This window comes from Lithobates pipiens, unplaced genomic scaffold (assembly GCF_037356315.1).
Source record: "Lithobates pipiens isolate NorthernLeopardFrog02 unplaced genomic scaffold, aLitPip1_a1.2 Scaffold_16, whole genome shotgun sequence".
NCBI classification, from domain to species: Eukaryota; Metazoa; Chordata; class Amphibia; order Anura; family Ranidae; genus Lithobates; species Lithobates pipiens.
The window spans coordinates 237,011,174-237,038,986 of NW_027507748.1; the positions used below are offsets into that span (position 1 = coordinate 237,011,174).

General features: G+C 45.1%; 1 protein-coding gene across 7 annotated transcripts in view; it reads right to left on the reverse strand.

Annotated features, from left to right (window-relative positions):
* LOC143982462 (membrane cofactor protein-like) overlaps window positions 1-27,813 on the reverse strand; it is a 233,715-nt gene that overhangs the window by 114,025 nt on the left and 91,877 nt on the right. For all 7 annotated transcript variants that reach the window (XM_077481196.1, XM_077481198.1, XM_077481192.1 and 4 more), the window contains one exon: window positions 7,195-7,274. In XM_077481196.1, the coding sequence (XP_077337322.1) occupies window positions 7,195-7,274 (80 nt within the window). The remainder of the gene's footprint in view (window positions 1-7,194; window positions 7,275-27,813) is intronic.

Sequence of the window (27,813 nt, forward strand, 5' to 3'; positions counted from 1 at the left end):
TTATCTTGCCATCGCAGAGGGAGCAGAGGATGAGACATCTCCGGGAGGCCTTGCAGAAAGGTCTGTGCAACGCGTTCCCAGAGACTGGGAGGTTACAAACTCCTGGTCCTGGACAACGTGTTGCTGAGGCATCGGTCAGAAGGAGCGGTGAAGAAGGTGGCCGTCTGACTGATGCTTTCAGACAATTTTTTAGTCCGCAGCCCCAAGGTATGATCGGTTCCAGCACCCATCGCCAGCGTCTGATTTACATGGTGCAGGAATACCTAGGGGCAAGGCCAGACTTGGACACCTTTCCCACCGAAAATCCTCTGGCTTACTGGGTCTTGAGGATGGATCACTGGCCAGAGCTTGCACAGTATGCAATTGAGCTACTGGCCTGTCCTGCATCCAGCGTTCTTTCGGAACGCACCTTCAGTGCTGCTGGTGGCTTTGTTACCGATCACAGGGTGCGCCTGTCCACCGAATCAGTTGATCGACTGACCTTCATCAAGATGAATCAGTCTTGGATCACCCACAGCTACCAAGCACCTGAAGCTGATGTAACAGAATAATTTTTTTTTTAAATATCACATCCCCTCAAGACTGCCTATGCTGATGCTGAGTGACTGTCCTGTTATGTTGATTGTCTATCCTCTTCCTCCTCCGCTGATATGTTGGAAGAACATTTCTGGTTCTGGGTGATGCCTAAGGCCCAATTTTTCTGCCCCTGTTTAACAGGGGCGTTTAAGTACAATTTTTGATGCAATGCTTTGCAGCAGGGCTAATTCCTGCAATCAAACAAGAGTATATGGGAGAGGTTGCAGTGTGGGTGCACCAGCACCAGTGCCTAAGGCCCAATTTTTCTGCCCCTGTTTAACAGGGGCGTTTAATTACAATTTTTGATGCAATGCTTTGCAGCAGGGCTAATTCCTGCAATAAAACTAGAGTATATGGCAGAGGTTGCAGTGTGGTGGCACCAGCACCAGTGCCTAAGGCCCAATTTTTCTGCCCCTGTTTAACAGGGACATGTAATTACAATTCTTGATATAATATTTCACAGGAGGGCCCCTTCCTGTGCCCACCCAGAGTAACGGTGAGGACTTATAGTGTTGTGGCACCAGCACCACAACCACCAAAGGTCAATTTTTCTACCACTGTTCAACAATGGCATGTAATTACAATTCTTGATATAATCGTTCACAGCAGGGTGCTCCAGCGCCCACCAAGAGTCACTTTGAGGGCTAACAATGTTGTGGCAAAACCAACACCTTGTTCCGCCATTTCTGCAGAGCATATAGGGCAGGCCCCTACTTTCAAACATCCAATTTACAAACATCTCCTACTTGCAAACGGAAGGAGACAACAGCAAGTGAGATGAAAAAAGATGGACGACAAAACAAATTATACAGGGGTGATAACCCTTCCCTATGTTTTCCAAAAAGCTTAAAAATTGTTTTTTTGACTGGAGCTACACTTTAAAAATGTACCAGTTGAAAATTACAAACAGATTCAACTTAACACAACAAACCTACACAGTCCCTGTCTTGTTTGCACCGCCTGTATACTGCTGTTCTGAGTATATAGGGCCTGGGGGCCACACGCATTTCCTTTTTTTAATATGGGTACGGGGTTCCCCTTAATATGCGTACAAGACCTAAAGGGGCTGGTAATGGGCAGGGAGGGCTACCCATGCCATTTTTCTCAATGATTTTCAACCATATTGCAGGAACCAGATATAACATTAAAACCGCAAGCAGTTTTAAATGGTGTTATTTCCATTTAATGTCATTTTGTGCAGGGACTGTTCTAAACACGGGAAACACGTGGCACTTCACAGGCATACTACAGACACCCCCCAGGCACCATATTTAAAGGAATATTTCACTTTTTTTTCACTTTAATCGTCATTAAAATCAGTGCTCCCGCCAAAACGGCCATTTTTAAAAAATATTTTAGGCATTGACCCATGTCCCCTGGGGCAGGAGCCAGGTCCCCAAACCCTTTTTAGGACAGTATCTTGCATATTAGCCGTTAAAATTAGCACTTTTCATTTCGAACGTTCGAGTCCCATAGACTTCAATGGGGTTCTAAAGTTCGTTCGAATTTGGGGTCCGTTCGAAAGTTCTGGTGCGAACCGAACCGGGGGGTGTTCGGCTCATCCCTAGTCTCCATGTGAAGAGGCAACTAAGAGCATGGCTTCTTATTCCCTTACTTTGGATATAAAGTATTTGCATTTGTAAGGACACTTACTACAAAACCAAGGACTGGTCAGACTATGGACACAATAAGGCTCAGTAGAGCAAAGGTTATTTTTGTTTGATTAATGGCAGGATGCCCTTTTTGTTCTGTTTGGGAGTATCCTGTGGATTAAACATGATGTTTTCCTAAAGATACTGTGAGTTTGTCCCTGCATTGAGTCTGATCCCCTACAATTGGTGGAGAATGCAGGCACAAGACCCACAGACTGTACCTCTTGCAGCAGCATTTTTTTTTTTTGGGGGGGGGGGGGGTTTCTTAATTCACTGGTACCAGTATACTGTTAAGAGAATGGAGGAAATAATCAAACAGCTGGTACAAGCATGCACAGACCAACAACTGCTACCCAAGCGGCCATGCAGAAGCAGGAGTTCAAAAAGCTCATACAGAGTCAGGTACAGTCCCTGACTGACAAGGTTCTACATGTGGACAATGTTGCAGTATTACGCAATCGAGTGCAGGCTGCACTGCAGAAAAATGATGGCCAAGGATAACGTGGAGGCTTTCCTCACAGTTTTTGAGAAGAGGGCAGGGCGTAAAGGGCTACCCCAGTACCAATGGGCTGAGGTCCTTGACCCCTTTTTTGACCGGGGACCCACAGAAGGCCTATTTTGATCTGAATGCTGCTGAGGCCCAGCAATATAAAACTCTGAAAAATTTGATTCTGGCCCGCCTTGGCATAACAATGGCTGTGAGAGCTCAGCCCGTCCATGCTTGGCAATTTAAAGGGGTTGTAAAGGTAAATGTTTTTTCACCTTAATGCATTCTATGCATTAAGGTGAAAAAACATCTGACACTGCCGGCGCCCCCAGCCCCCCCGTTTTACTTACCTGACCCCTCGAAAATCCCGCGCTCGCCCCCGCCGTCCTCTTCGCCGCTCAGCCTGACCGCTGATTGGCTGGAGTGGATGGATTGAAAGCAGCGCAGCCATTGGCTCGCACTGCTGTCAATCACATCCAATGACGCAGCGCGCCGGGGGCGGGGCCTTGTGATACAGCGAGCGGCTATAGCCGCCGGCTGTATCACGGGAGCGCGCCCGCAGTGCTTCTCACCAATGCGAGGGAGCTCGCATTAACGTGAGAAGCACCTGCGGGAGGAAGCAGAGACAGCCGCTGAGGGACCCCAGAAGAGCAGGTTCGGGGCCACTCTGTGCAAAACGAGCTGCACAGTGGAGGTAAGTATGACATGTTTGTTATTTTAAAAAAATAAAAATTTTTACTTTACAACCCCTTTAAGGTGGACCAACCTCATTGTATGACCTCATTCATCTCACATGGATCTGGTTACAGCCAGAGGTTGCCACCCCAGCCCAAATCGTGGAGAGAGTCGTAGTGGACCGCTTTGTGAGAGCCCTTCCAATCCCTATACAACGGTTTGCCGGGAGAGCTGATCCTCTACTTACAATATAATATTTTTATATATATATATATATATATATATATATATATATATATATATATATATATATTTATATGTGTTTTTTTTTTGTTTTTATGTATATATCTGACTTAAGTCAGATTGTAAATTTAAGGTTATTAATTACCTTTCCTTTTAAAACTGCAGCATTGTAATTTTCTGTAACATGCAATATGGCTACCTGGAGGCCTTCTGTACACAGTTGGTGTACAGAATAAAGTAAACTAAAGGCAGACCAACGTGCAAAACCAAAGTCAACAGCTAAAGCAAATCCATGCAGACCAACAGAAGCTGCCAAACATAAAAAAGTGTTCCCACACAAAAAAGCAATCAAATAAAAATAAATATGTGGCACTAACTACAGTAAGGGCCGGTTCACACAGCAAGGCGCGGCGAGGCGTCTCCGACTTGCCTCGCCGCGACCTGCGGGGATCTCAGCGGCGACTTGCAGAGGACTTCTGTTTAGAAGTCAATGCAAGTCGCCCCCGAAGTCGCCCAGAAGTAGTACAGGAACCTTTTTTCTGAGTCGGAGCGACTCGAGTCGCTCCTCTCAGAACGGTTCCATAGTACTGAACGGGGGCGACTTGCGGGAGCGAGGCGAGGCGAGCCGTGTCGCCTCGCATCGCTGTGTGAACCGGCCCTAAGGAAAGGTGAGTGGTCAAGCTAAATAAAATAAACAAAAGAATCAGCAGTGTAACATCACCAGACTGACTAAATCCATATGATAAAAGAAACCAATAATCAAATGTAACCAATATAGCTCTAGAAATGCATAGGACTGGATAGCAATCACAAAGCAAAGTAATTAACCAAAAATCACATAAAGTGAGAAAAAAAATTGCACAAAAAAAGCGCATATAATGCCAAAGTCTTCACATAAGGTACAATGAATGGATAGCAATCACATAGAATGCATGAGAGTGGATAACAATGACAATACGGAACAATTAACCCAAAAAAAATGCATAGAGTGAAAAAAGTCACATAAAATGCCAAACACTTCACATAAAGTGCAATAGGGATCCAATAAGAATAGGAAGGTCTAAAGTGCATAAAGGTGCAAACAAAACCATAAATAACATAAAAAAAACACATAAAATGCACAGAAACCGCCAAGGTGAAAGAAATCGCATGAAATGCAAAATAATAAAAGTCAATGTAAAAAAAAAGGAAAAGGTGCAAAGTCCAATCAGTGCAGTAAAGTGCAAATGTGAATGTACTTAATCTTCATCAAACTGTTCATATAAAAGACGTAAAGTGCATGTGTAGAAAGTGATCGATTTCAGATTCCTTCAATCCAATCAGCAGCAATCCGTGGAGTGTCACAGATTTCCCCCAGCCTCTTACCTCCAAAGGAGACCCCTAGGGTCAGAATGAGCCTGTAATCTGAAGGCAATGGAAAGCCAGCAGCCGATTGATCTCCTCCGATCGTCACAGCACACGACGGATCTCTAGTGGGTAACTTCAAACTCAGCAGATGAGGTGAAGGCATGTGAAGAAGAAAAGCATCCCCATTGTTCAGTAGTTTAAAACAAATTTAATAGGTAAAAAAATATATATGCTTACATCAAAAGTATAGGTAAAACAGCACTGAACACAGTACTTCCTGGTCTCGGCCGTGACAGGAAGTGATGACACCTGACTCCTCGCTGACGCGTTGCATCACTGCTCACATGACTTAATCAAAGGGTCATCAAAGGGACTTTGAAATCACGTGAGCAGTGATGCAACGCGCCAGAAAGGAGTCGGGTGTCATCACTTCCTATCACGGCCGAGACCAGGAAGTACTGTGTTCAGTACTGTTTTACCTATACTTTTGATGTAAACATATATTTTTTTACCTATTAAATTTGTTTTAAACTACTGAACAATGGGGATGCTTTTCTTCTTCACATGCCTTCACCTCATCTGCTGAGTTTGAAGTTACCCACTAGAGATCCGTCGTGTGCTGTGACGATCGGAGGAGATCAATCGACTGCTGGCTTTCCATTGCCTTCAGATTACAGGCTCATTCTGACCCTAGGGGTCTCCTTTGGAGGTAAGAGGCTGGGGGAAATGTGTGACACTCCACGGATTGCTGCTGATTGGATTGAAGGAATCTGAAATTGATCACTTTCTACACATGCACTTTACGTCTTTTATATGAACTGTTTGATGAAGATTCAGTACATTCACATTTGCACTTTACTGCACTTGGACTTTGCACCTTTTCCTTTTTTTTTTACATGAACTTTTATTATTTAGCATTTCATGCGATTTTTCACCTTAGCGATTTCTGTGCATTTTATGTGTTTTTTATGTTATTTATGGTTTTGTTTGCACCTTTATGCAATTTAGACCTTTCTATTCTTATTGGATCCTACTTGCACTTTATGTGAAGAGTTTGGCATTTTATGCGATTTTATGCAACTTTTTTCACTCCATGCGTGTTTTTTTTTTTTTTGGTTAATTGTTCCGTTTTGTGATTGTTATCCACTCCCATGCATTCTATGTGATTACTATCCATTCCTTGCACTTTATGTGAAGACTTTGGCATTATATGCAATTTTTTTTTCTCCCTTTATATGATTTTTGGTTAATTATTTTGCTTTGTGATCGCTATCCACTCCTATGCATTTCTAGAGCTATTTTGGTTATGTTTGATTATTGGTTTCTTTTATCATATGATATCATTTACTCAGTCTGGTGATGTTACAATGCTGATTCTTTTGTTTATTTATTTTATTCAGCTTGACCACTCACCTTTCCTTACTGCAGTTAGTGCCACATATTTATTTTTATTTGGTGTACAGAATGCCCCCCAGAAATGCAATTTCCTGCTTGTGTGGTTTAAAGATTTTCCCACTGCTACCAGTCAGATTTTTGGCATCCCCTGCAACATAAAAATGTCATTTTTGGCGAGATACTCCCAAAGGGAAATCAGATCTAAAGGGGATGCAGACCCTGTCACTTTCCTAAGAGCCCTGCAGGTGCAGCATCTCAGTGAGAATTATAAAACCACAGATTCACTTAGTACATGGACACAGACTAACGAACATCTATTTCTTCAGAATAACAGAAGGTAGGAATCTACAATAAAGATTGTTAAAATCTTTGCAATGTACACAGATCACCCAGAGGGAATTTTTTTTTCCTAAAAAATAGTGGAGTTACTCTCTAAGAAACAAAGTATGGGAAAATGCAAAGTAAAAATTGAATAACTACACACAGTACACCTACTTTAATTCAATGTTACAGTAAAAAAAAAAAATTCAAAAAGGGAAAAACAATTTCCAGGTACATACCTGTATGGACATTTATACATATTACAGTCTTGTATATGAAAACCAAACTGACTATATACTAAAGTGTACAAAGTTAAAACTTTGAGAAACTTTACTGTAAAACTGAACTAAACTCTCAATCAACATTGACCTTTTTAATCCATTCTTCTAGAATAAGTAAATAGGTAGGAAAGTTTATCATTGACTGGTTTTAAACAGTCAAACGGGCTGTTATTTCTATTAGACCCATATTTTTACACCCCAGAATGTCTGGTTTTACCTTCACATACAGGGACTTCATTACTCCAAGTTCCATTTGCTTGGCAGTCTCTGTAATTCCTTTTGGATATCATATTGTATCTGAAATATATTAAATGAAAGACACTTATGATAGAAATAGAAGAAAGCAACATTGAAGCCGCTAAGGTTAAAGCCGCACTACAAGCAGCAAGGTATGTGCAATGCATTTACAAAATTTATTTTTTCATAAGCTGGAAAAATACAAGGATCTCTTTTCAGATCAGCCTCATGCAACCTCTATATACAGACAACAACAAGAACAAACATACGCTCACATGATTCTGGTGCAACAATACTCTTATTAAAATCAGAACTATACCACCATAGGCAGGGAGATTTTCCTCTCCTAATGTGCCATTATGGTGAGCATCCTTACACATTATGGTAGACTTCATTGTTTGCCCTTCACAAGCACTGACAGTTCAGCACTATCTCTCTCTACTTTAGCTACCATGGCAATCTTCTTTTCATTGGATGGCCACTAAAGATTTACCATGTGCATGCAGCTGCTCCGGCCAAAGACAAGTGATACATGTACGGCACTGCAGACACTTACAGTTGTCAAACAGCGTCATGAGGGGGAAAAAAAAAGTATATGATCCCCCGCTGATTCTGTACGTTTGCCCACTGACAAAAACAATCAGTTTATCATTTTAACCACTTGCTTACTGGGCACTTAAACACCTTCCTGCCCAGATCAATTTTCAGCTTTCGGTGCTCTCACACTTTGAATGACAATTACTCAGTCATGCAACACTGTACCCAAATGAATTTTGTGTCCTTTTTTTCCCACAAATAGAGCTTTCTTTTGGTGGTATTTGATCACCTCTGGGGTTTTTATTTTTTGCGCTATAAATGAAAAAAGACCGAAAATTTTGAAAAAAAACGCATATTTCTTTGTTTCTGTGACAGAATTATGCAAATTATTAATTTTTCTTCATAAATTTTGGCCACAATTTATACTGCTACATATCTTTGGTAAAAATAACCCAAGTTAGTGGATATTATTTGGTCTTTGTGAAAGTTAGAGAGTCTACAAGCTGTGGTGCGAATCGCACAAAATTGATCACATCTGATGTACTGGTGGCCTATCTCGCTTCTTGTGACCCGAACAAGTCAGGAAAGTACAAATACCCCCCAAATGACCCCTTTTTGGAAAGTAGACATTCCAAGGTATTTAGTAAGAGGCATAGTGAGCTTTTTGATGTTGTCATTTTTTTTCCCACAATTCTTTGCAAAATGAAGATTTTTCATTTTTTTATTTTTCTCCACAAAATTGTAATTGTAATAGGTTATTTCTCTCACGTGGCATGTGTATACCACAAATGACACCCCCCAAAAAATTCTGCTACTCCTCCTGAGTATTACAATACCACATGTGTGGGACTTTTTCACAGCCTGGCCACATAGAGAGGCCCAACATGCAGGGAGCGCCATCACGTGTTCTAGAAGCATAAATTACACATCTAACTTGTTGACTACTTATTACACTTTTGAAATACCAGGACAATGACACGTGACACTGATGACAGATGGCACTGATACGTGGCAATGATGACACTTATACGTGGCACTGATGACAGATGGCACTAATATGTGACACTGATGACAGATGACACTAATATGTGGCACTGATGACACGTGGCACTAATACGTGGCACTGATGACACGTGGCACTAATACGTGGCACTGGTGACACGTGGCACTAATACGTGGCACTGGTGACACGTGGCACTAATACGTGCCACCGGTGACAGATGGCACTAATACGTGGCACCAATGACGCGTGACACTGATGACAGATGGCACTGATAAGTGGCATTGATGACACGTGACACTGACAACAGATGGCACGTGACACTGACAGGTGGCACTGATGACAAATGGCACTGATACGTGGCACTGATGACAGATGGCACTAATACGTGGCACTGATGACAGATGGCACTATGTGGCACTAATAACACGTGGCACTGATGACAGATGCCACTTATACGTGGCACTGATGACAGATGGCACTGGGGACAAATGGCACTGACAACAGGTGGCACTGGGGACAGATAGCACTGCGGGCAGGTGGCACTGGGGTGGGGTGGATTGCACTGGGGCGGATGGCACTGGGGCAGGATGGCACTGGGGCGGATGGCACTGGGGCAGATGGTACTGGGGCGGATGGCACTGGGGGGGGGGGGGGGGCATGGCACTGGGGGGGATGGCACTGGGGGAGGATGGCTCTGGGGGAGGATGGCACTTTTTTTTACACTTTTTTTTTTTTTTTTGCTTCTGTACACTGACGGCTGCTGCAGCCGTTCTTCTCTCCCCTCTCACACGCTGTCTGTGTGAGGAGGGAGAGCGGCGCTGAGAGATGATCTCATATGTTTACATATGAGATCATCTCCCATTGGACACGCCAATCACGCTGTAAACGGCCGCTGTGATTGGCCGTTTACAGCGATCTGTGTTTGCCTGTCCCCCGGGGACATGGCAAACACAGAACTTCCGCGATGCGCGCCCGCGGCGGCGCGCATTGCGGAAGTAAACACCAGGCTGTCCAGGGACGGCCAGGCGAAGGAAGCCGCCCGCTCTAAGGCCGTCATTCGGCTATAGGGCGGGTGGGAAGCGGTTAATAGTAGGTTTATTTCAACAGTGAGAGACAAAATAACGACAAAAAAAAAATATCCAGAAAAACGCATTTCAAAAAGTTAGAAATGGATTTGCATTTTGAATGAGTGAAATAAGTATTTGGCCCCTTCGCAAGACACGACTTCGTACTTGGTGGCAAAACCCTTGTTGGCAATCACAGAGGTCAGATGTTTCTTGTAGTTGGCCACCAGGTTTGCACACAAAGAGGGATTTTGTCCCACTCCTCTTTGCAGATCCTCTCCAAGTCATTAAGGTTTCGAGGCTGACATTTGGTAACTCAAACCTTCAGCTCCCTCCACATATTTTTGTGATTAAGATCTGGAGACTGGCTAGGTCCCTTGTGCCTTCCACAGGACCTTAATGTGCTTCTTCTTAAGCCACTCTTTTGTTGCCTTGGCCACGTGTTTTAGGTCATTGTTATGCTGGAATACCCATCCATGAACCATGTTCAAAGCCCTGGCTGAGGGAAGGAGGTTCTCACTAGGGATGGGCGAACGGTTTTAACCTGAGCATAATTTTGGGCCGAACTTTGTTTGTTTTGGATGTTCTGTGAACACTAAACAATATGAGGTGTTCAGGGCAAATTCGTAAACCGCCTGTTAAATTATATGGGACACGAACATGAAAATCAAAAGTGCTAATTTTAAAGGCTTATATGCAAGTTATTGTCATACATAGTGTTTGGGGACCTGGGTCCTGATCCAGAAGACATGTATCAATGCAAATATTTTTTTTAAAAACTGCCATTTTTTTGGGAGCAGTGATTTTTTTTTTTAATGCTTAAAGTGAAACAATAACAATTAAATATTCCTTTAAATATCCTGTCTGGGGGGTGTTTACAGTATGCCTGTAAAGTGGCGCATTTTTCTCATGTTTAGAACAGTACCACAGCAAAATGACATTTCTAAAGGAAAAATTGTCATTTAAAACTGATCGCGGCTGTAATGAATTGTCGGGTCTCAGCAATATAGATACAACTCAGTGAAAAAAAAAAAGAGCATGGGATGCCCCCTAGTCTATTTCCAGGCCCTTCGGGTCTGGTATGAATATTAAGGGGAACCTCGAACCAAAATGTGTAAAAAAAAAAATAGTGTGGGGATCACCCTAAAATCCATACCAGGCCCTCCGGGTCTGATATGGAAATTAAGGGGAACTCTGTGCCAAAATGAAAAAAAAATTGGCGCAGGGTTCCATAATTTCCACATCAGACCCGAAGGGCATGGTAATGGACTGGGGGGGACCCCATGCTCTTTTTTTCAATGAGTTTTATCTAAATTGCAGAGACCTGACAATTCATTACAGCCGCGATCAGTTTTAAATGACAATTTTTCCTTTAGAAAAGTCATTTTGCTGTGGTACTGTTCTAAACACAGGGAAAATGTGCCACTTTACAGGCATACTATAGACACCAACCAGGCACGATATTTAAAAGAATATTTCATTTTTATTGTTTCACTTTAAGCATTAAAAAAAAAAAATCACTTCTCCCGAAAAAACTTCAGTTTTTACAAGAAATTTGCATTGATACATGTCCCCTGGGGCAGGACCCGGGTCCCAAAACACTTTTTATGACAATAACTTGCATATAAGCCTTTAAAATTAACACTTTTGATTATTCATGGTCGTGTGTTCTGCTGAGTTTTTTGCCTGTCTGTTCTGGTGCGAACCAAACCACGGGGTGTTCAGCTCATCCCTAATTCTTACCCAGAATTTGATAGTACATGGCCCTGTCCATTGTCCCTTTGATATGGTAAAGTTTTCCTGTCCCCTTAGCAGAAATAAAACCCCAAAGCATAAGGTTTCCACCTCCATGTTTGACAGTGAGGATGGTGTTCTTGGGGTCACCCGGCGAGTTGAGTCAAAGAGCTTGATTTTGGTCTCATCTGACCACAAAATGTTCACCCAGTTCTTCTCTGAATCACTTAGATGTTCATTGGTGAACTTCAGACGGGACTGTACATGTGTTTTCTTGAGCAGAGGGACCTTGTGGTCGCTGCAGGATATCAGTGTGTTACCAATTGTTTTCTTGGTGACTATGGTCCCAGCTGCCTTGAGATCATTGACAAGATTGTTCCGTGTAGTTATCAGCCGATTCTCTGAACTCCACTAAGCGAGATCTTGCATGGAGCCACAGACCGAGGAAGATTAGCAGTTATTTTGTTTCTTTCATTTGTGAATAATCGCACCAAAATGTTGTCACCCTCTCACCAAGCTACTTGGCGATGGTCTTTTAGTCCATTCCATGTTCGTGACATACTTGAACAGCTCTTTGGTCTTGGCCATGGTGGAAAGATTGGAATCTGATTGAATACTTCTGAGGATAGGTGTCTTTTATACAGGTAACAAGCTGAGATTAGGAGCACTTCCTTTGATTGCTCCTAATCTCAGCTCATTACTTGTATAGACATCTGGGAGCCAGAAATCTTGCTGATTAACCACTTGCTTACTGGGCACTTAAACCCCCCTCATGCCCAGACCAATTTTCAGCTTTCAGCGCTGATGCATTTTGAATGACAATTGCGAGGGCATACAACACTGTACCCAAATGAAATTTTTATAATTTTTTTCCCCACAAATAGAGCTTTCTTTTGGTGGTATTTAATTACAGCTGGGAGTTTTATTTTTTGCTAAACAAACAAAAAAGATGCAAAAAAAAAATCATGTTTAATAGTTTGTTATAAAATTTTGCAAACAGGTAATTTTTCTCCTTCATTGAAGTGCACTGATGAGGTGGCACTGATAGGCTGCACTGGTGGGCACTGATAGGCTGCATTGGTGGGCACTGATAGGCTGCACTGGTGGGCACTGATAAGCATAGTTAAGGCGGCACTAATAGGCACAGATAAGGCGGCACCAATGGGCACAGATAAGGCGGCACTGATGGGCGAAGATGGGCACAGATAAGATGGCACGGATGGGTGGCATGGATGGGTGGCACGGATGGGTTGCACTAAGGGGCACTGATAGGTACCACTGATAGATGGGACTGATAGGTGGCTCTGATAGGTGGCACTGCTGGGCACTGATGGGCACAGATATGTGGCACTGGGGTGCAGCACCTTTGTTGAGGCAGATTGTGGGCACTGCTGGGTGGCACTGCGGGCACTGCTGGGTGGCACTGTGGGCACTGCTGGGTGGCACTGACAGGGGGGACACATTTTTTATTGATGGCACTGGCAGGGGGCAGGTGGGCACTGGCAGGGCTGGCCGTGATCGGGACTGATGTCCCGATCACGGCCGCTGGTGATCGGCTCTTTTTTTTTCTCCTCGCGCTGACAGCGCGAGGAGGAATAATAGCCGGTTACCGGCTCTATTGTATCACATGATCAGCTGTCATTGGCTGACAGCTGATCACGTGATAAGGGGTCAGGATCGACCCCTTGCTCGGATCAGTGATCAGGCGAGTCTCATAGACTCGCCGATCACAGAGCACGCCGCGCGCGCCCCTCAGGGGTCGCGCAGGCCGCTCGTGCACGGGACGACGTCAATAGACATAGTCCCGGCAAAGGAGATCCGCGCTGTAGCCGTCATTCGGCTATAGCGCGGGTCTCAAGTGGTTAATAGGGGATCAAATACTTATTTCACTCATTAAAATGCAAATCAATTTACAACGTTTTTAAAATGCATTTTTCTGGATGTTTTTGTTGTTATTCTGTCTCTCACTGTTAAAATAAACCTACTATTAAAATTATAGACTGATCATTTCTTTTTAAGTGTGCAAACGTACAAAATCAGCAGGCGATCAAATACTTTTTTTCCTCTCTGTAGCTGTATAAAGAGACCAGATGAAGCATCATACAGATAAAGTTTTGATCAAAAGCAAAAACGAAATTTAAAAAAGCAAAAAAAAAAAAAAAAAATGCGAGTGAGAAGGGTACTACCAGACTGGTCACTGCTTTTTGTGTGTGTATTATAAAAAATAAATAAATAGATTTTATATATATATATATATATATATATATATATATATATATATAAGAGGGCCAGTATGGTGGCCCGTAATTATGGGAGGAGCCCGGAGGGTATATAATCAGACCACCCACAACGGTCTGTGTTGGTTCCAGTGCAAGGTACTGCACATCAAGGGGCCGACTCTTCTCAGCTCCCTCACGGTCGTCTATCTGTGTGTCCAATCGTAGGTGCACTTCGGCTTCTTCATTCGTGGTCTTCGTCGGCGGTTCCCGCTCATGGTCGCAGATAAGTAGTATCCGAATCTTTTCATGTCATGTGCAAACTTGCGGCTTATCATGCTTACTATCCTGCAGCCCTTTCGCAAAACCTACCTCTGAGTTGTTGACACTCATGTCCCGACATTGTTCGGCACAGCCGAGTCGCTGTCGGTTGTTCTCCAATATCACTCGCCATAGGCTTCACTGGTTATAAAATTCACTGTTCTCATGCTTTTTTGAGATAAACAGGTATTGTTTGTATGGGTTTCTGTGGCTGATTGAGGTGTAATTAAACCCACCTGATGTCTTTCCTGCACTTGACTAGCCTGGGGGGATGGGTGGTTGATAGGTGTTTGGTTTCACAGTAAGGAATGGCATACACTCTACAACCAATTCGTATCAGATACTCCTTACTGCCAATTTATATCAGATTCATCTCATACATTTTTGAGCTGATTCGTGTCAAATGCATTGCAGAGGCTGACTCTGCCAACTCACTGCGTGTCCACGTAGTTGTACCTTTGAGATCGGTCGTATATCTTCATCGATTGTCCCACGCTCGGACCGCTACACACTCTCACTCTGTCGCAGGTAGGACTTTGTCGTTACCGCTCTTCTAAACTCCAATAGTTACCTTATCATGTTCGTTTTGCAAAGTCGCACTTACGCCACCGTAAGTCTATGTCATCTTTCATGTATTTCATCCTTTCTACCCAACGCGAGTTTACTCGAGCCGATCACTTCACGGTCGATGCAGTCAAATCCGACATTCAAGCCCCTTACTCATCTCGCATCTACGGCCGATTTGAAATCTAGTCGCAACTTCGCTTCTATGTTTCGGATCCTCGGCAATCACAAGCCCCTTCAACCGTCATCACCATTTAGTTGATTCGAACCCAGCCATATCATCGGCAATACGGTCAGATCTGTCATACGAGCCCCGTAGTCACCTCATATCTACGGCCGATTTGAAATCTAGTCGCAACTTCGCTTCTATGTTTCGGATCCTTGGCAGTCACAAGCCCCTTCAACCGCCATCACCATTTAGTCGATTCAAACCCAGCCATATCATCTGCAACACGGGCAGATCTGTCATACAAGCCCTGTAGTCACCTCGCATCTACGGCTGTTTCGAATCTAGTCGCAACTTCGCTTCTATGTTTCGGATCATTGGCAATCACCAGCCCCTTCAACCACCATCACAATTCAATCAATCCGAACCCAGCCATATCCTCAGCGATACGGTCGGATCCCATATACGAGCCTCTCAGTCGCATCTACGGAGGATTCGAGTCTAGTCGCAGTGTCGGCGCAACGATTCCAGTCCTTGCCAAACGCAACTCTAACAACCAAGCCGAATCCTGTTGCATCACCGACTCAAATGAGTCAAATCTTTCACAGACTATTCCATAGCTATAGCCCAGTTCAAACTAGTCACATCGACTGTACGAATTCAGCAGTACTTACATTTGACCTTCTCAGTCTATCCATACATGATCGTACACAATTCTCTCCACCAATTTGCTCAGTATTGCGCACGGTCATTCCTACATAATCACATTTCCTCTATAACCTTTCTTTCGCCTTTCAACAAAGCTGCGTTCTTGCAATCGCTGCAAGTCTTTCTGCATTTGGCTCAAAACTGCCAATCGTCTCCAGTAGCAACACTGCTGTTCACCTCATACCTACACACTTATAAATCCGCAAAACATTGCTTTCACCTTTCAAATAAAGCTGCTTCCTTGCAATCGCTGCGAGCATCGATGCAATGGCTCAATACGGCCACTCATCTCTAGTAGCAAAACGGCTGCTCTCCTCATTCCTACACACTTATAATTAAATTTATAGATTCAAATAAAGCTGCTTTCTTGCAATCGCTGCAAGCATCTCTGCAATAGCTTAATACGGCCACTCATCGTCTCCAGTAGCAACACAGCTGTTCACCTCATTCATTCATTCATTCATTCTCACCTCATAATTCAATTTATAATTCAAATAAAGCCGCTTCCTTGCAATCGCTGCAAGCATTTCAGCAAATGGCTCAAACTGCCACTCATCGTCTCCAGTAGCAACACGGCTGCTCATCGTTTTCTCTGTCGCTTTCCCCTTTTAGGCCAGTTAGAACACCAGTTAGTCCACCCTGCACCAGGTTTGGACAGTATCTCCCAAAAAAAAAAAACCCATTGTCGAGGGCTTGCATCTTCACCAGGGGGCCAGCTTTGCCCCAAACAGCTCTTTGCAATCCCCATCGTCAAAACGAAATTCTCATGTCACCTTACTACAGGCTCCCGGTCAACTCAGTTCTCGACCACCAAGCAGTCGACTTCACAACTAGGGCATAAAGTCAGGTGTGTAGTTCAATGGGATTCCCCCTTTCTCTTAAACACTCTTTCACTACATATTTTTACTTCACATACAGAATTTGACCTGCTCCTGAGGCGTTAGCAACTGTCACATACTTCTGTGCACTTCACTCTGTTTTCGAAGCACAAGCCTTCAATACGCAGACAAGGTCGCCTAATCTCCATACTTGCTGGCAGTGCAAGCATTAGTAGACCGAACCCACGTCAATTAACTACAGATCGCAACATTCCTACTTAGTATACCAGACTTCAGCTACCCACCCCAGTCCGCCCTGGGGCGCTCTGGTTCATTAGTCTGTGCCGAGCACAGACTGACACCCGAGCTATCGGTTACCTAGCCAGTCACCTCCTGGCTCACCTCGGTTGTTACGCATTCTTTTGAGTTTTCTAAAGTCACACTCAACAGCGCTCGAGCGCAAACCAACTGTCACTATGGCTGTCGTTCCTTGTCCTATTCTTCTTGTTTCCTTCCGCATTTCATCTTATCTACCCAACGCAACTATCCCCTCCTACCTTTGCAACTTACCTCAAACATACGCACCCCCCCCTTGCTTTTAGTTGACGCCATGTCGCAGGCAGACAGTGAGGACTTTGCCTCAGCCCTGCCATTACCCTTTACGGGCTCAGCAAGCGGCGGTTTACAGTCTCACAAGAGCTTGGACCAATAAAAAAAAAAAAAAGAATAATAAAAAAAAAAAAAATAAACTCATAGCAGAACGGTGTCGCAGGAGTAAATGCTACCCTGCTGCAGCCAGGAAACCAAGCCTTTAGGCTACTGTTTCCACCACCACTTCAGTCTATCTTCTTTGCGACTACTCAGCTGCACTCCTGGGTAACCACACTGTCAGCAGCAGTCCCCGAAGTCCAAGCAGAGTGACAGCCCTGGAGGTACGCCCAGCCATGCCCCTACCAGCTCCAGTCACCACCGTCATTCCCGTACCTTCACTTACAGATACACCCAACTTCTGCACCATCGTCTTCCCTGCACACATTGTCCTAGCAGGGCATCTAGGAGGACATCTTGGATGACAACGACGTTAACTTAGCATCCCTCCTCATAGCAGTACACAACTTGGCCTAGAACAAATCATATTCGCAGGGAGATGTCTCCATCATCCTGAAGACCAGAGACCCTTTACTTAATCGCAAGCTCACTGTCACAGAGTTTGTGCGGGCCTTGGGGACAGTCAGAGACATGCTAGGCAGAGCAACCCCAACAGGAGGGTAGAATTGGACCCGTATCTGCACGCAGCAGGTCACAAGTACGCAGGGTGCCCATCCTTTGACTATCACTGCTCATTTTCAGCCAAGGCAGCATCCAGACTCAATGGGATCTTTTACCTCCCATCTTTTAGTGTTTCTCTTCCTGACTAAATCCTTAAATTAAGATGTGCCAGCTATAGCAGATCTGCCCATGAGAGTCGAATTTCTCACAAATTGGAATGGCATGCCAATGTGTATTCCCTCAGCATCTCTCTCTTCATCTCAGGTAGTCATGGTCACCGCAGCCTCCACAGGTCCTCGCCTCAATTTTGGCCAAATTGGGTTTATAGGGCCATGGCCGTCAGAAATCCTCTTGATTCCTGGGTTCAGTTAGTCCTCCTCTTTGTTCGACCTCTACCCCATTGTCGCAGCAGCTCAAGTCTGGTGCAACAACTGGGCAGGACAAACAGTGACGTTCGCCACAGACAACCAAGCTACAGCCAGTATTATAAATAAAGGAGGTCCTAGTAGCTGGCCATCGTGGCCTTCCTGTGCAGGCTGGTGCCACTATCCCCACAGCACCAATCTAACGTCCTATGCGTCCACATCCCAGACAAACGCAATAATCTGGCCGACGCACTACCCGTTAACTTTGCTTCGTTATTTTTTGCAGGAACCTGGAACCGACCCGACCAGGTCTCTTATCCCACACTGGTCGTAGCTAACCTCGGATTCAAACAACACTTTCACGACGCTACCTGCCTTATTAATCTTTCACTATCTCACAACACCCTGAAGGCCTACCGGGCAGCCTAGAGGTTCTATGTCAGGTTACTAGCCTCAAACCCCAGAGCAATACCAAGAGTTCTCCATCACATCCTGGTCTTCATATTATGCCACCGCACACAGTTGGCATTGTCACACAATACCTTAGACCCCACTCAGCTGACATCCAGTATTTCATCCTAACAAACCGTCTTGTTCGCCGCCCATACGGTCAAGACCATGTTGTGTGGTATTCACAGGCAATGACCCCAAATCAGTATCAAACGGCTACCCGTCACCAGCGCCATATTCCGAGACATGTCTTTCATCCTGTCACATTCCCCTTTTGGCTAAATTCAGCCTGGTCCTTCAAGCAGCCATCTACCTGGCTTTCTACAGCTTCTTACGTCCCAGTGAATACTGTCACCATCCCAGTTGTAAAGTGTTACATAGACGCCACCTCACACACCATCAGACTTCATCTTGCTCCTCAGCGTGTCCAAAACACAATAGTCCGGTCCAGGGGTTGACCTAAAACCTTTCCAAACTCTCAAAGCCTGGTGCCCCGTGTCCATCCTAGATCAATTTTTGGCCCATATGTTTCATCCCTCGCAGGACAGCCCATTACTACCGTTCTCGATTAGTACCCCAGGCAGCAACTAGTTCATTAGTCACGTCAGGTTCCTTTTGAGCAAATTAGGCCAGGACCTTGGTCATTTTCTTGGACATTCTTTTGCATTGGAGCAGCCTCACGAAACGGGGTCCCAGTCCACGCGATCAAAGATGGGCAGGCGGGAATCCACCTGCTTTATGCGATACATCTCCAATCCACAAGTGGAAATGTCCTGAGCATTCAGAAACTTTGCCCCGTAGTGTCTTGTTGTACATAAATTAATAATTACCTCCCTACACCAAATCTTTTGCGGCCTTCTCTTGGCATATCGCCCAGCAGAGCAGGGCTCACCGCCCAGCTCACCAGGGCTTACCTTACAGCAGACCAAGGGCACAATTCAGGTCTATTTTATGTTGTTAGTCTTGTGACGTGTTTATGTGTTCTTTCATATCTCTTACAGCGGAGGGCTCCAACCATAAATAAGAGGGCCAGTATGGTGGCCCGTAATTATGGGAGGAGCCCGGAGGGTATATAATCAGACCACCCACAACGGTCTGTGTTGGTTCCAGTGCAAGGTACCCACCCACCCATTTCCCTTCTCAGAGTACTTCACTTAAAACCCGTTTCTCTACAGAAACATCCATTTACTTTCTTAAGGTATGTGGCCTTCTCTTGGCATATCGCCCAGCAGAGCAGGGCTCACCGCCCAGCTCACCAGGGCTTACCTTACAGCAGACCAAGGGCACAATTCAGGTCTATTTTATGTTGTTAGTCTTGTGACGTGTTTATGTGTTCTTTCATATCTCTTACAGCGGAGGGCTCCAACCATAAATATATATATACACACACACACACACACACACACAAACACACTGTGCCATTTTTTTTTTTTTTTTACAAGGTAGCGCACCAAAATGCAAAGAATATTTGCCTTAGTATTTTATTGCCCTGTAACACTTATACAAGCCTTATAGCCCACTGTATATGTGGATTTATAAGCACACTACAATGCATATACAGTTTATTGCATTATAGCACATCGTGGAGAGTACAAACCCTTGATGAGCACTGCAAGCCTATGCAATTCCAATGGAAAGCAGACACATCAAAAATATTGATTTTTAAACAGTGAAACTGGACATACAGTACAGCCTAGGAGAAGAAAACCATGAGACCTAAGACCCTCATGCAAGCACAAATTAAGGGCCCCCTCTGGGTCTGGGTGGAAAATTAAGGGACAGGAGTTTTTACTGAAGAAAAAAGGTTATGGACAGGGCTATGTCGAGTGTCAGACTCAGGTACTACAATCTGTGAGGGGTCATTAGATTGATTACTCAACCCAAACGCTGCAGAGCCTGTACTGTCTATTAAATGTTGGTGGACAATGTGAATTGCCTGGGAATAGAGTAGACCCAAAACTGGGGTAAGCAGCTTGGGAAAGACCAGGGGAGCCATGGACATGCCAAAGTAAAGGGTGTCAAACTGGTAGAGCTAATTGCCAGTTTGCAAATAGGCATCCCAGATGTCTACTGATTCCAGAATGGGAGGGATTTACCATTGTTTCCAAACTTCAACCTCTAAGATCAAGCAGAGAGTTTTGAAATCCAGAGTGGACTAAACTGCTCCATTTGGTTTTGGGAACCATGAAAAGGTTCAAGTAGAAAGCCTGCAAGCATTCCTCTGGTGGAACAGGGGTATTAACCCTTTGAGACAAGAGCCATCAGATCTATTTGCTGTGATGGGGAAGGAGACAACCTGGAGTGCATGAAGTAGGAAGGTGGCAAGAATACAAAACTCCAGTTTGCAGCCCCTGGAATCTACCCTCTGGACCTAGGTGTCTGAGATTTTCTGGGACCAGAAAGCCAACGAATGTCCCCTTACTATGAAAAGCGAGACCTTAGCGTCAGTCTTGGCTGGCTTAGAAGGCCATGTCTTCTTACAAAAGTTTGTTCCTGTCTTAGACTTGGCATTCAAAACCGAAGAGGGACAGTGGTGTAGTGGTTAGCACTCTCACCTAGCAGTAAAAAGGGTCGATGGTTCGAATCCCAACCACAACACTACCTGCCTGGAATTTGCATGTTCTCCCTGTGCCTGTGTGGGTTTCCACCCACACTCCAAAGACATGCAGGTAGGTTAATTGTCTGCTATCCAAAATTGGCCCTAGTATATGAATCCTTGGACCTTGGATTGTGGGCTCCTTGATGGTAGGGACTGATGTGAGTGTGCAATGTAAAGGGATAAGGATAATTGTAGACACTCACTCAGGTTGAACTGGATGGGCTGGTGTCTTTATTCAACCTTACTAACTATGTAACTATGCAAAATGATCCCCTCCTAATCTCTAAAGTAGAATATCTACTGGCTGTGACACTAGACTTTTTCTACCAGGAGGAGTAGAGTACCCTGCTCTTGATCTCCTTGAAGTACTTATCCATGGAGGGCTCAAACAGGCGCTCCTCTTCAAAGGGAACCATTTAAGGTGTTTGTGGCATAGGAGTTTGACTGACCAGCATTTAAGCCAGAGAACCCTGTGGATATGGAACCTTGATAGAGAGAAGACTGATTCTAGATAGCTGGCGAAGTGCATCTGCAAAGCCACTCAGTAACGTAAGTCTCTAGGTAAAAAGTCTAACCGATTATAAGAATAAAACTGGGATTCCGGGTCATATGCTTAATCCAGACAGGAATGGGTGGACAGACTGCCATAGACACAAGCGCAGGTTGCAAAGCAGGGCCCACCAAAGCAAAGACAGCTTTAAGGACAGCCTCTAACCATGTATCTACAAGGTCATCTCCTCCAAGGGACAAGGGTCTTGGGTAGGCAGAAATGGCAGAATTTTACCATAGGAAATACTCCTTTTCTAAGAAAATTTTCCTCAATAGAATACTGTGGCAAGACATTTAGGAGATGGAAAACTCTTCCCAGGGTAAGGTCTTACTGGTGTCGGGAATTTGAGAGACCCCATACTGAAGATGCCTTAGGGTGAGTAGACTCTGGCTGCTCCAATGCTAAATAAGAGAATAAAGCATCAATAAGAGTAGCAATGGCTTCTTTCAGATTAGGAGAAATCTCTGTAGCAGGCATGTCATCCTCATCTGATGCTTCAGAAGGTGAAGGGTTCTCCCCTGCTGTCACCTCCTTCTGTGGCATGGTGTTTGGCTGAATCAAAGACCAATTCAGGAGGTTGAAGGGGCACAGCTGTGAATCCTGTTATCTGTGGCCTTAACAAAGATCAAAAATTCTGCCAATGAAATCTCACACTATGGTAGAAAATTCCTATTTACAAAGAAAAAAAGGACGGTGTGGCCAAGGCGGCAGGGATTCAGGGTAGGCCAACCATCAGATGGAAAGGGACTATGACCCTGACCTGGTGTACTACCACCAAATGAGCTAAAAGCTGAGCCAGCGCTAGCAAACCCACCTGGCCTCTTTTCTCTGTGCTTCTGCACTGCCATGAATGTAAAATTCATCCACAGAAATGTACTCCTATCCTTCATAGCAATGGAGCAAGGGGGATGCCTCAGCGCCATGCACTTGTAGGCCATAGTCACCCAGGTGTTGTGAGAATAACCTCTAGTAATGTTGTTGTGAAAATTTGATTTTATAACATTTATGTGAACCTTTTTATTCTAGGATGTGTGTTTTATAGATTGTCATCTGTTTCCCTGTGTCTGGTTTAATCGAGGAGCGCTCTAACAGAGTGCACTTGGGGCAAATCGAGACCAGTGGTGTAAAAACGGTCAGTATGAAAACCTTCTCATGGGATTTGAGACATGTTCTCTGTGTCTGTGGATGTTTGTTGGTTTGTAGGTACCAAGCGCAATGCGCTGGGCTTCTTGCCTTCAAATGACTATGCACATTAGAGAAGCGAAGTCCACATAACGAGACTAACATATTATTGTATCTCTGTGTGGCTACGTCATCCCTTTTGGATACATATCTGCTTTAATAAGAGGACATTGGTATCTGCCTTGTTAATATACTAGTACCGTATATTGACAACACCAGTAGCAATGTCCCTGCAGATTGTCTCAAGCCTGCAAGAACCATTAGAATGAGCTCACTCCATACTGTTTACTTTGAAACACTATTGTCTGTGCTCCATGCTGACTAAAAGGGAGTATGTGCACTTCCTCTTGTGAGTGCCCTCCCCTTTAACCTCCTCCCGCCCGCCCTATAGCCGAATGACGGCCTTAGAGCGGGCGGCTTCCTTCGCCTGGCCGTCCCTGGACGGCCTGGTGTTTACTTCCGCAATGCGCGCCGCCGGGGGCCGCATCGCGGAAGTATTGTATTTGCCGTGTCTCCCGGAGACAGGCAAATACAGATCGCCGTGAACGGCCAATCAAAGCGGCCGCTCACAGCGCGATCGCAGCTGCCAATGGGAGATGATCTCATATGTAAACATATGAGATCATCTCCCATTGCCGTGTCTCTCCCTCCTCACACAGAGACAGCGTGTGAGGAGGGAGAGCGATCTATGTGTCAGCCCCAGTGCCAGTGTCAGCCCCAGTGCCAGTGTCAGCCGCAGTGCCAGTGTCAGCCGCAGTGCCAGTGTCAGCCGCAGTGCCATCTGTCAGCCCCAGTGCCAGTGCCATCTGTCAGCCCAGTGCCATCTGTCAGCCCAGTGCCATCTGCCAGTAGTGCCAGTGCCACCTGCCAGCACCTGCCGTCAGCCCCAGTGCCGCCAGCCCCAGTGCCGCCAGCGCCAGTGCCACCTGCCAGCGCCACCTGCCGCCCGTCAGCCCCAGTGCCGCCCGTCAGCCCCAGTGCCGCCCGTCAGCCCCAGTGCCGTCAGTGCCGTCAGCCCCAGTGCCGCCAGCCCCAGTGCCACCTGCCAGTGCCACCTGCCAGCACCAGTGCCACCTGCCAGTGCCATCCATCAGCCCCAGTGCCGTCAGCCCCAGTGCCGTCAGCCCCAGTGTCGTCAGTGCCAGTGCCACCTGCCAGCGCCACCTGCCAGTGCCATTTGTCAGCCCCAGTGCCAGTGCCGCCAGTGCCACCTGCCACCACCAGTGCCGCCAGTGCCACTTGCTAGTGCCACCTGCCAGTGCCACCTGCCAGCGCCAGTGCCATCCGTCAGCCCCAGTGCCATCAGCCCCAGTGCCGCCAGCCCCAGTGCCAGGTGCCAGTGCCACCTGCCAGTGCCACCTGCCAGCCCCAGTGCCGCCAGCCCCAGTGCCACCTGCCAGTGCCACCTGCCAGCGCCATCTGCCAGCCGCAGTGCCATCTGCCAGCCCCATTTGCCAGAGCAATTAGCCAGAGCAAATAGCCAGCACCATCTGCCAGTGCCATCTGCCAGTGCCAGCCCCAGTGCCAGCCCCATCTGCCAGCCCCATCTGCCTCCAGTGCCATCTGCCTCCAGTGCCATCTTCCTCCAGTGCCATCTGTCAGTGCCACGTGTCGTCAGTGCCACGTGGGGTCACTGTGTGGGCATTTCCATTGTCCTGGTGCTCCAGGGCCTTCAAAACTGTAATAGGTGGTTGAGAAATAAGATGTGTAATTTATGCTCCTAGAACGCCTGATGGTGCTATTTCAATATTGGGCCTCTGTATGTGGTCAGGCTGTGTAAAAGTCTCACACATTTGGTATCGTTATACTCAGGAGGAGTAGTAGAACGTATTTTGGGGTGTCATTTTTGCTATGTACATGCTATGTGTTGGAAATATCTTATAAATGGACAACTTTGCGTAAAAAAAATGCGTTTTCATTTTTTTTCCACATTTTCCCAAAACTTCTGGAAAAAAAAATGAACCATTCAAACGACTCATTATGCCTCATAGATTATACGTTGGGGTGTTAGCTTTCCAAAATGGGGTCACTTTGTGGGCATTTCCATTGTCCTGGTGCTCCAGGGCCTTCAAAACTGTAATAGGTGGTTGAGAAATGAAATGTGTAATTTATGCTCCTAGAACACCTGATGGTGCTATTTCAATATTGGGCCTCTGTATGTGGCCAGGCTGTGTAAAAGTCTCACACATTTGGTATCGTAATACTCAAAAGGAGTAGCAGAACGTATTTTGGGGTGTCATTTGTGGTATACACATGCCATGTGAGAGAAATAACCTATTACATTGAAAATTTTGTGAGAAAAAATAAAATAAAAAATCTTCATTTTGCAAAGAATTGTGGGAAAAAGATGACAACATCAAAAACCTCACCATGCATCTTAGTAAATACCTTGGAATGTCTACTTTCAAAAAAGGGGTCATTTGGGGGGTATTTGTACTTTCCTGACTTGTTCGGGTCGCAAGAAATGAGGCCACCAGTACATCAGGTGTGATCAATTTTTACAGATTGTAGACTCTCTAACTTTCACAAAGACCAAATAATATCCACTAATTTTGGTTATTTTTACCAAAGATATGTAGCAGTATAAATTGTGGCCAAAATTTATGAAAAAAAAATTATAATTTGCAAAATTTTATCACAGAAACAAAGAAATATGCGTTTTTTTTTCAAAATTTTCGGTCTTTTTTCATTTATAGCGCAAAAAATAAAAACCCCAGAGGTGATCAAATACCACCAAAAGAAAGCTCTATTTGTGGGAAAAAAAGGACACAAAATTCATTTGGGTACAGTGTTGCATGACTGAGTAATTGTCATTCAAAGTGTGAGAGCACCAAAAGCTGAAAATTGGTCTGGTCAGGAAGGGTGTTTAAGTGCCCAGTAAGCAAGTGGTTAATGTATGTGTAATTTCCTGTGATGTCATTTTCTGTACTGAGGAACTGCTTGCCTGTTGTGGGCAATATCTTGCTGTTTGTCATTCTTTTGGAGATAATAAAAGGCGATGCTGGACCCCCGGGGGGGTCACAAGGATGGAACTGAGAACGTAAGAAGGATGGTCATGTCTGTTCAATGGGATGACAGGGTTGGAAGGTAAGCTAAAGTATTATATCATTAAGATGGAAACGGATGCTTATATGAGCACAGTAGATGTGGCTGTGTGCACCCGCACCCTGACCCAGGACCTTTAAAGCACCCTGCAGCTAACTCCATGTGCCAAGAAAAGTACCCACAGCAGGATCCAGTACAAAACAGCATTACAAAAGAAAGATTACCGTATATACTCGAGTATAAGCCGAGATTTTCAGCCTCTTTTTTGAGGCTGAAAGTGCCCCCCTCGGCTTATACTCGAGTCATCGCTGTCTGCCCGCTCGATCAGCGTGTCGAGCAGACAGACAGCGGCCATTCTAGAATTCAAAAGCCGCGCCTCCGGCTCCGCCTTCGCCTGTGATAGGCGGAACACTGAATTTCCCAGCAGCCTGTGTTCCGCCTATCACGGGCATCGTCTCATCCTCGTACTACGGACGAGGATGAGACGATGCCCGTGATAGGCGGAACACAGGCTGCTGGGAAATTCAGTGTTCCGCCTATCACGGACATCCGATAGGCGGAACAGCAGTCAGTGGGAAATTGAGTGTTCCGCCTATCACCGACGGAGGCGCGGCTTTTGAATCCTAGAATGGCCGCCGACGAAGAGCTGAAGGACGGAGGCTCGGCTCGGGACGGGCCGGGCCGGGCCGGGCCGGGACGCAGGCTGGACGGGACGCAGGCTGGACGGGACGCAGGCTGGACGGGACGCAGGCTGGACGGGACGCAGGCTGGACGGACACAGGCAGGCTGGACACAGGTAGGCTGCACGGACACACACACACACACACACACACACACACACACACACACACACACACGCATGGACACACACACACACACACACGGATGCATGGACACACACACAGGGATGGATGGACCCACAGGGATGGACGGACACACAGGGATGGACAGGCATGTCTCACCCTCGGCTTATACACGAGTCAATAATTTTTTCCAGTTTTTTGGGGGTAAATTGGGGGCCTCGGCTTATATTCGGGTCGGCCTATACTCGAGTATATACGGTACTTCAATATAATCTGTATGACTAGGAAATAAAATAGGCTGAAATCAGAAAAGGTTTAATAGAAGAATAAAGGTTAATTTCCAAAAAAGTTTGTGTCACTGTCAGCCAAGTCCAATAAAACTGGATCTTGGTCCTTGTGTACAGCTTTGCAAATGCATATTTTTTCTCTACACAACAGCTGTTGAAGCAAACCTGAAAGTATAGAATGAAAGATGTACTCTTTAAAGTGTCTTGAAAAAAAAAAAAAAGTTACAGTTCATGAAATCACCTAAAGCGTAGCCTTAAATCCAAAAACAAAAAAATGGAATATATACAGTGCCTTGAAAAAGTATTCATACCCCTTGAAATGTTCCACATTTTGTCATGTTACAACCAAAAACGTAAGTGTATTTTATTGGGATTTTATGTGATAGACCAACACAAAGTGACACATAATTGTGAAGTGGAAGGAAAATGATAAATGGTTTTCAATTTTTTTTTACAAATAAAATATCTGAAAAAGTGTGGCGTGCAGTTGTATTCAGCCCTTTGTAGAACCAACTTTCAATGCAATTACAGCTGCAAGTCTTTTTGTATACGTCTCTACCAGCATTGCACATCTAGAGTGACATTTTTGCCCATTCTTCTTTGCAAAATAGCTCAAGCTCTGTCAGATGGAGAGCATCTGAACAGCAATTTTCAAGTCTTGCCACAGATTAGCAATTGGATGTAGGTCTGGACATTGACTGCAGTGTTCTAACCCATAAATATGTTTGGACCTAAACCATTCTATTATAGCTCTGGTTATAGGTTTAGGGTCGTTGTCCTGCTGGAAGATGAACCTCCAACCCAGTCTAAAGTCTTTTGCAGCCTAATAGATTTTCTTCTAAAATTTCCCTGTATTTGGCTCAATCCATCTCCATCAACTCTGACCAGCTTCCCTGTCTGCTGAAGAAAAGCATTCCC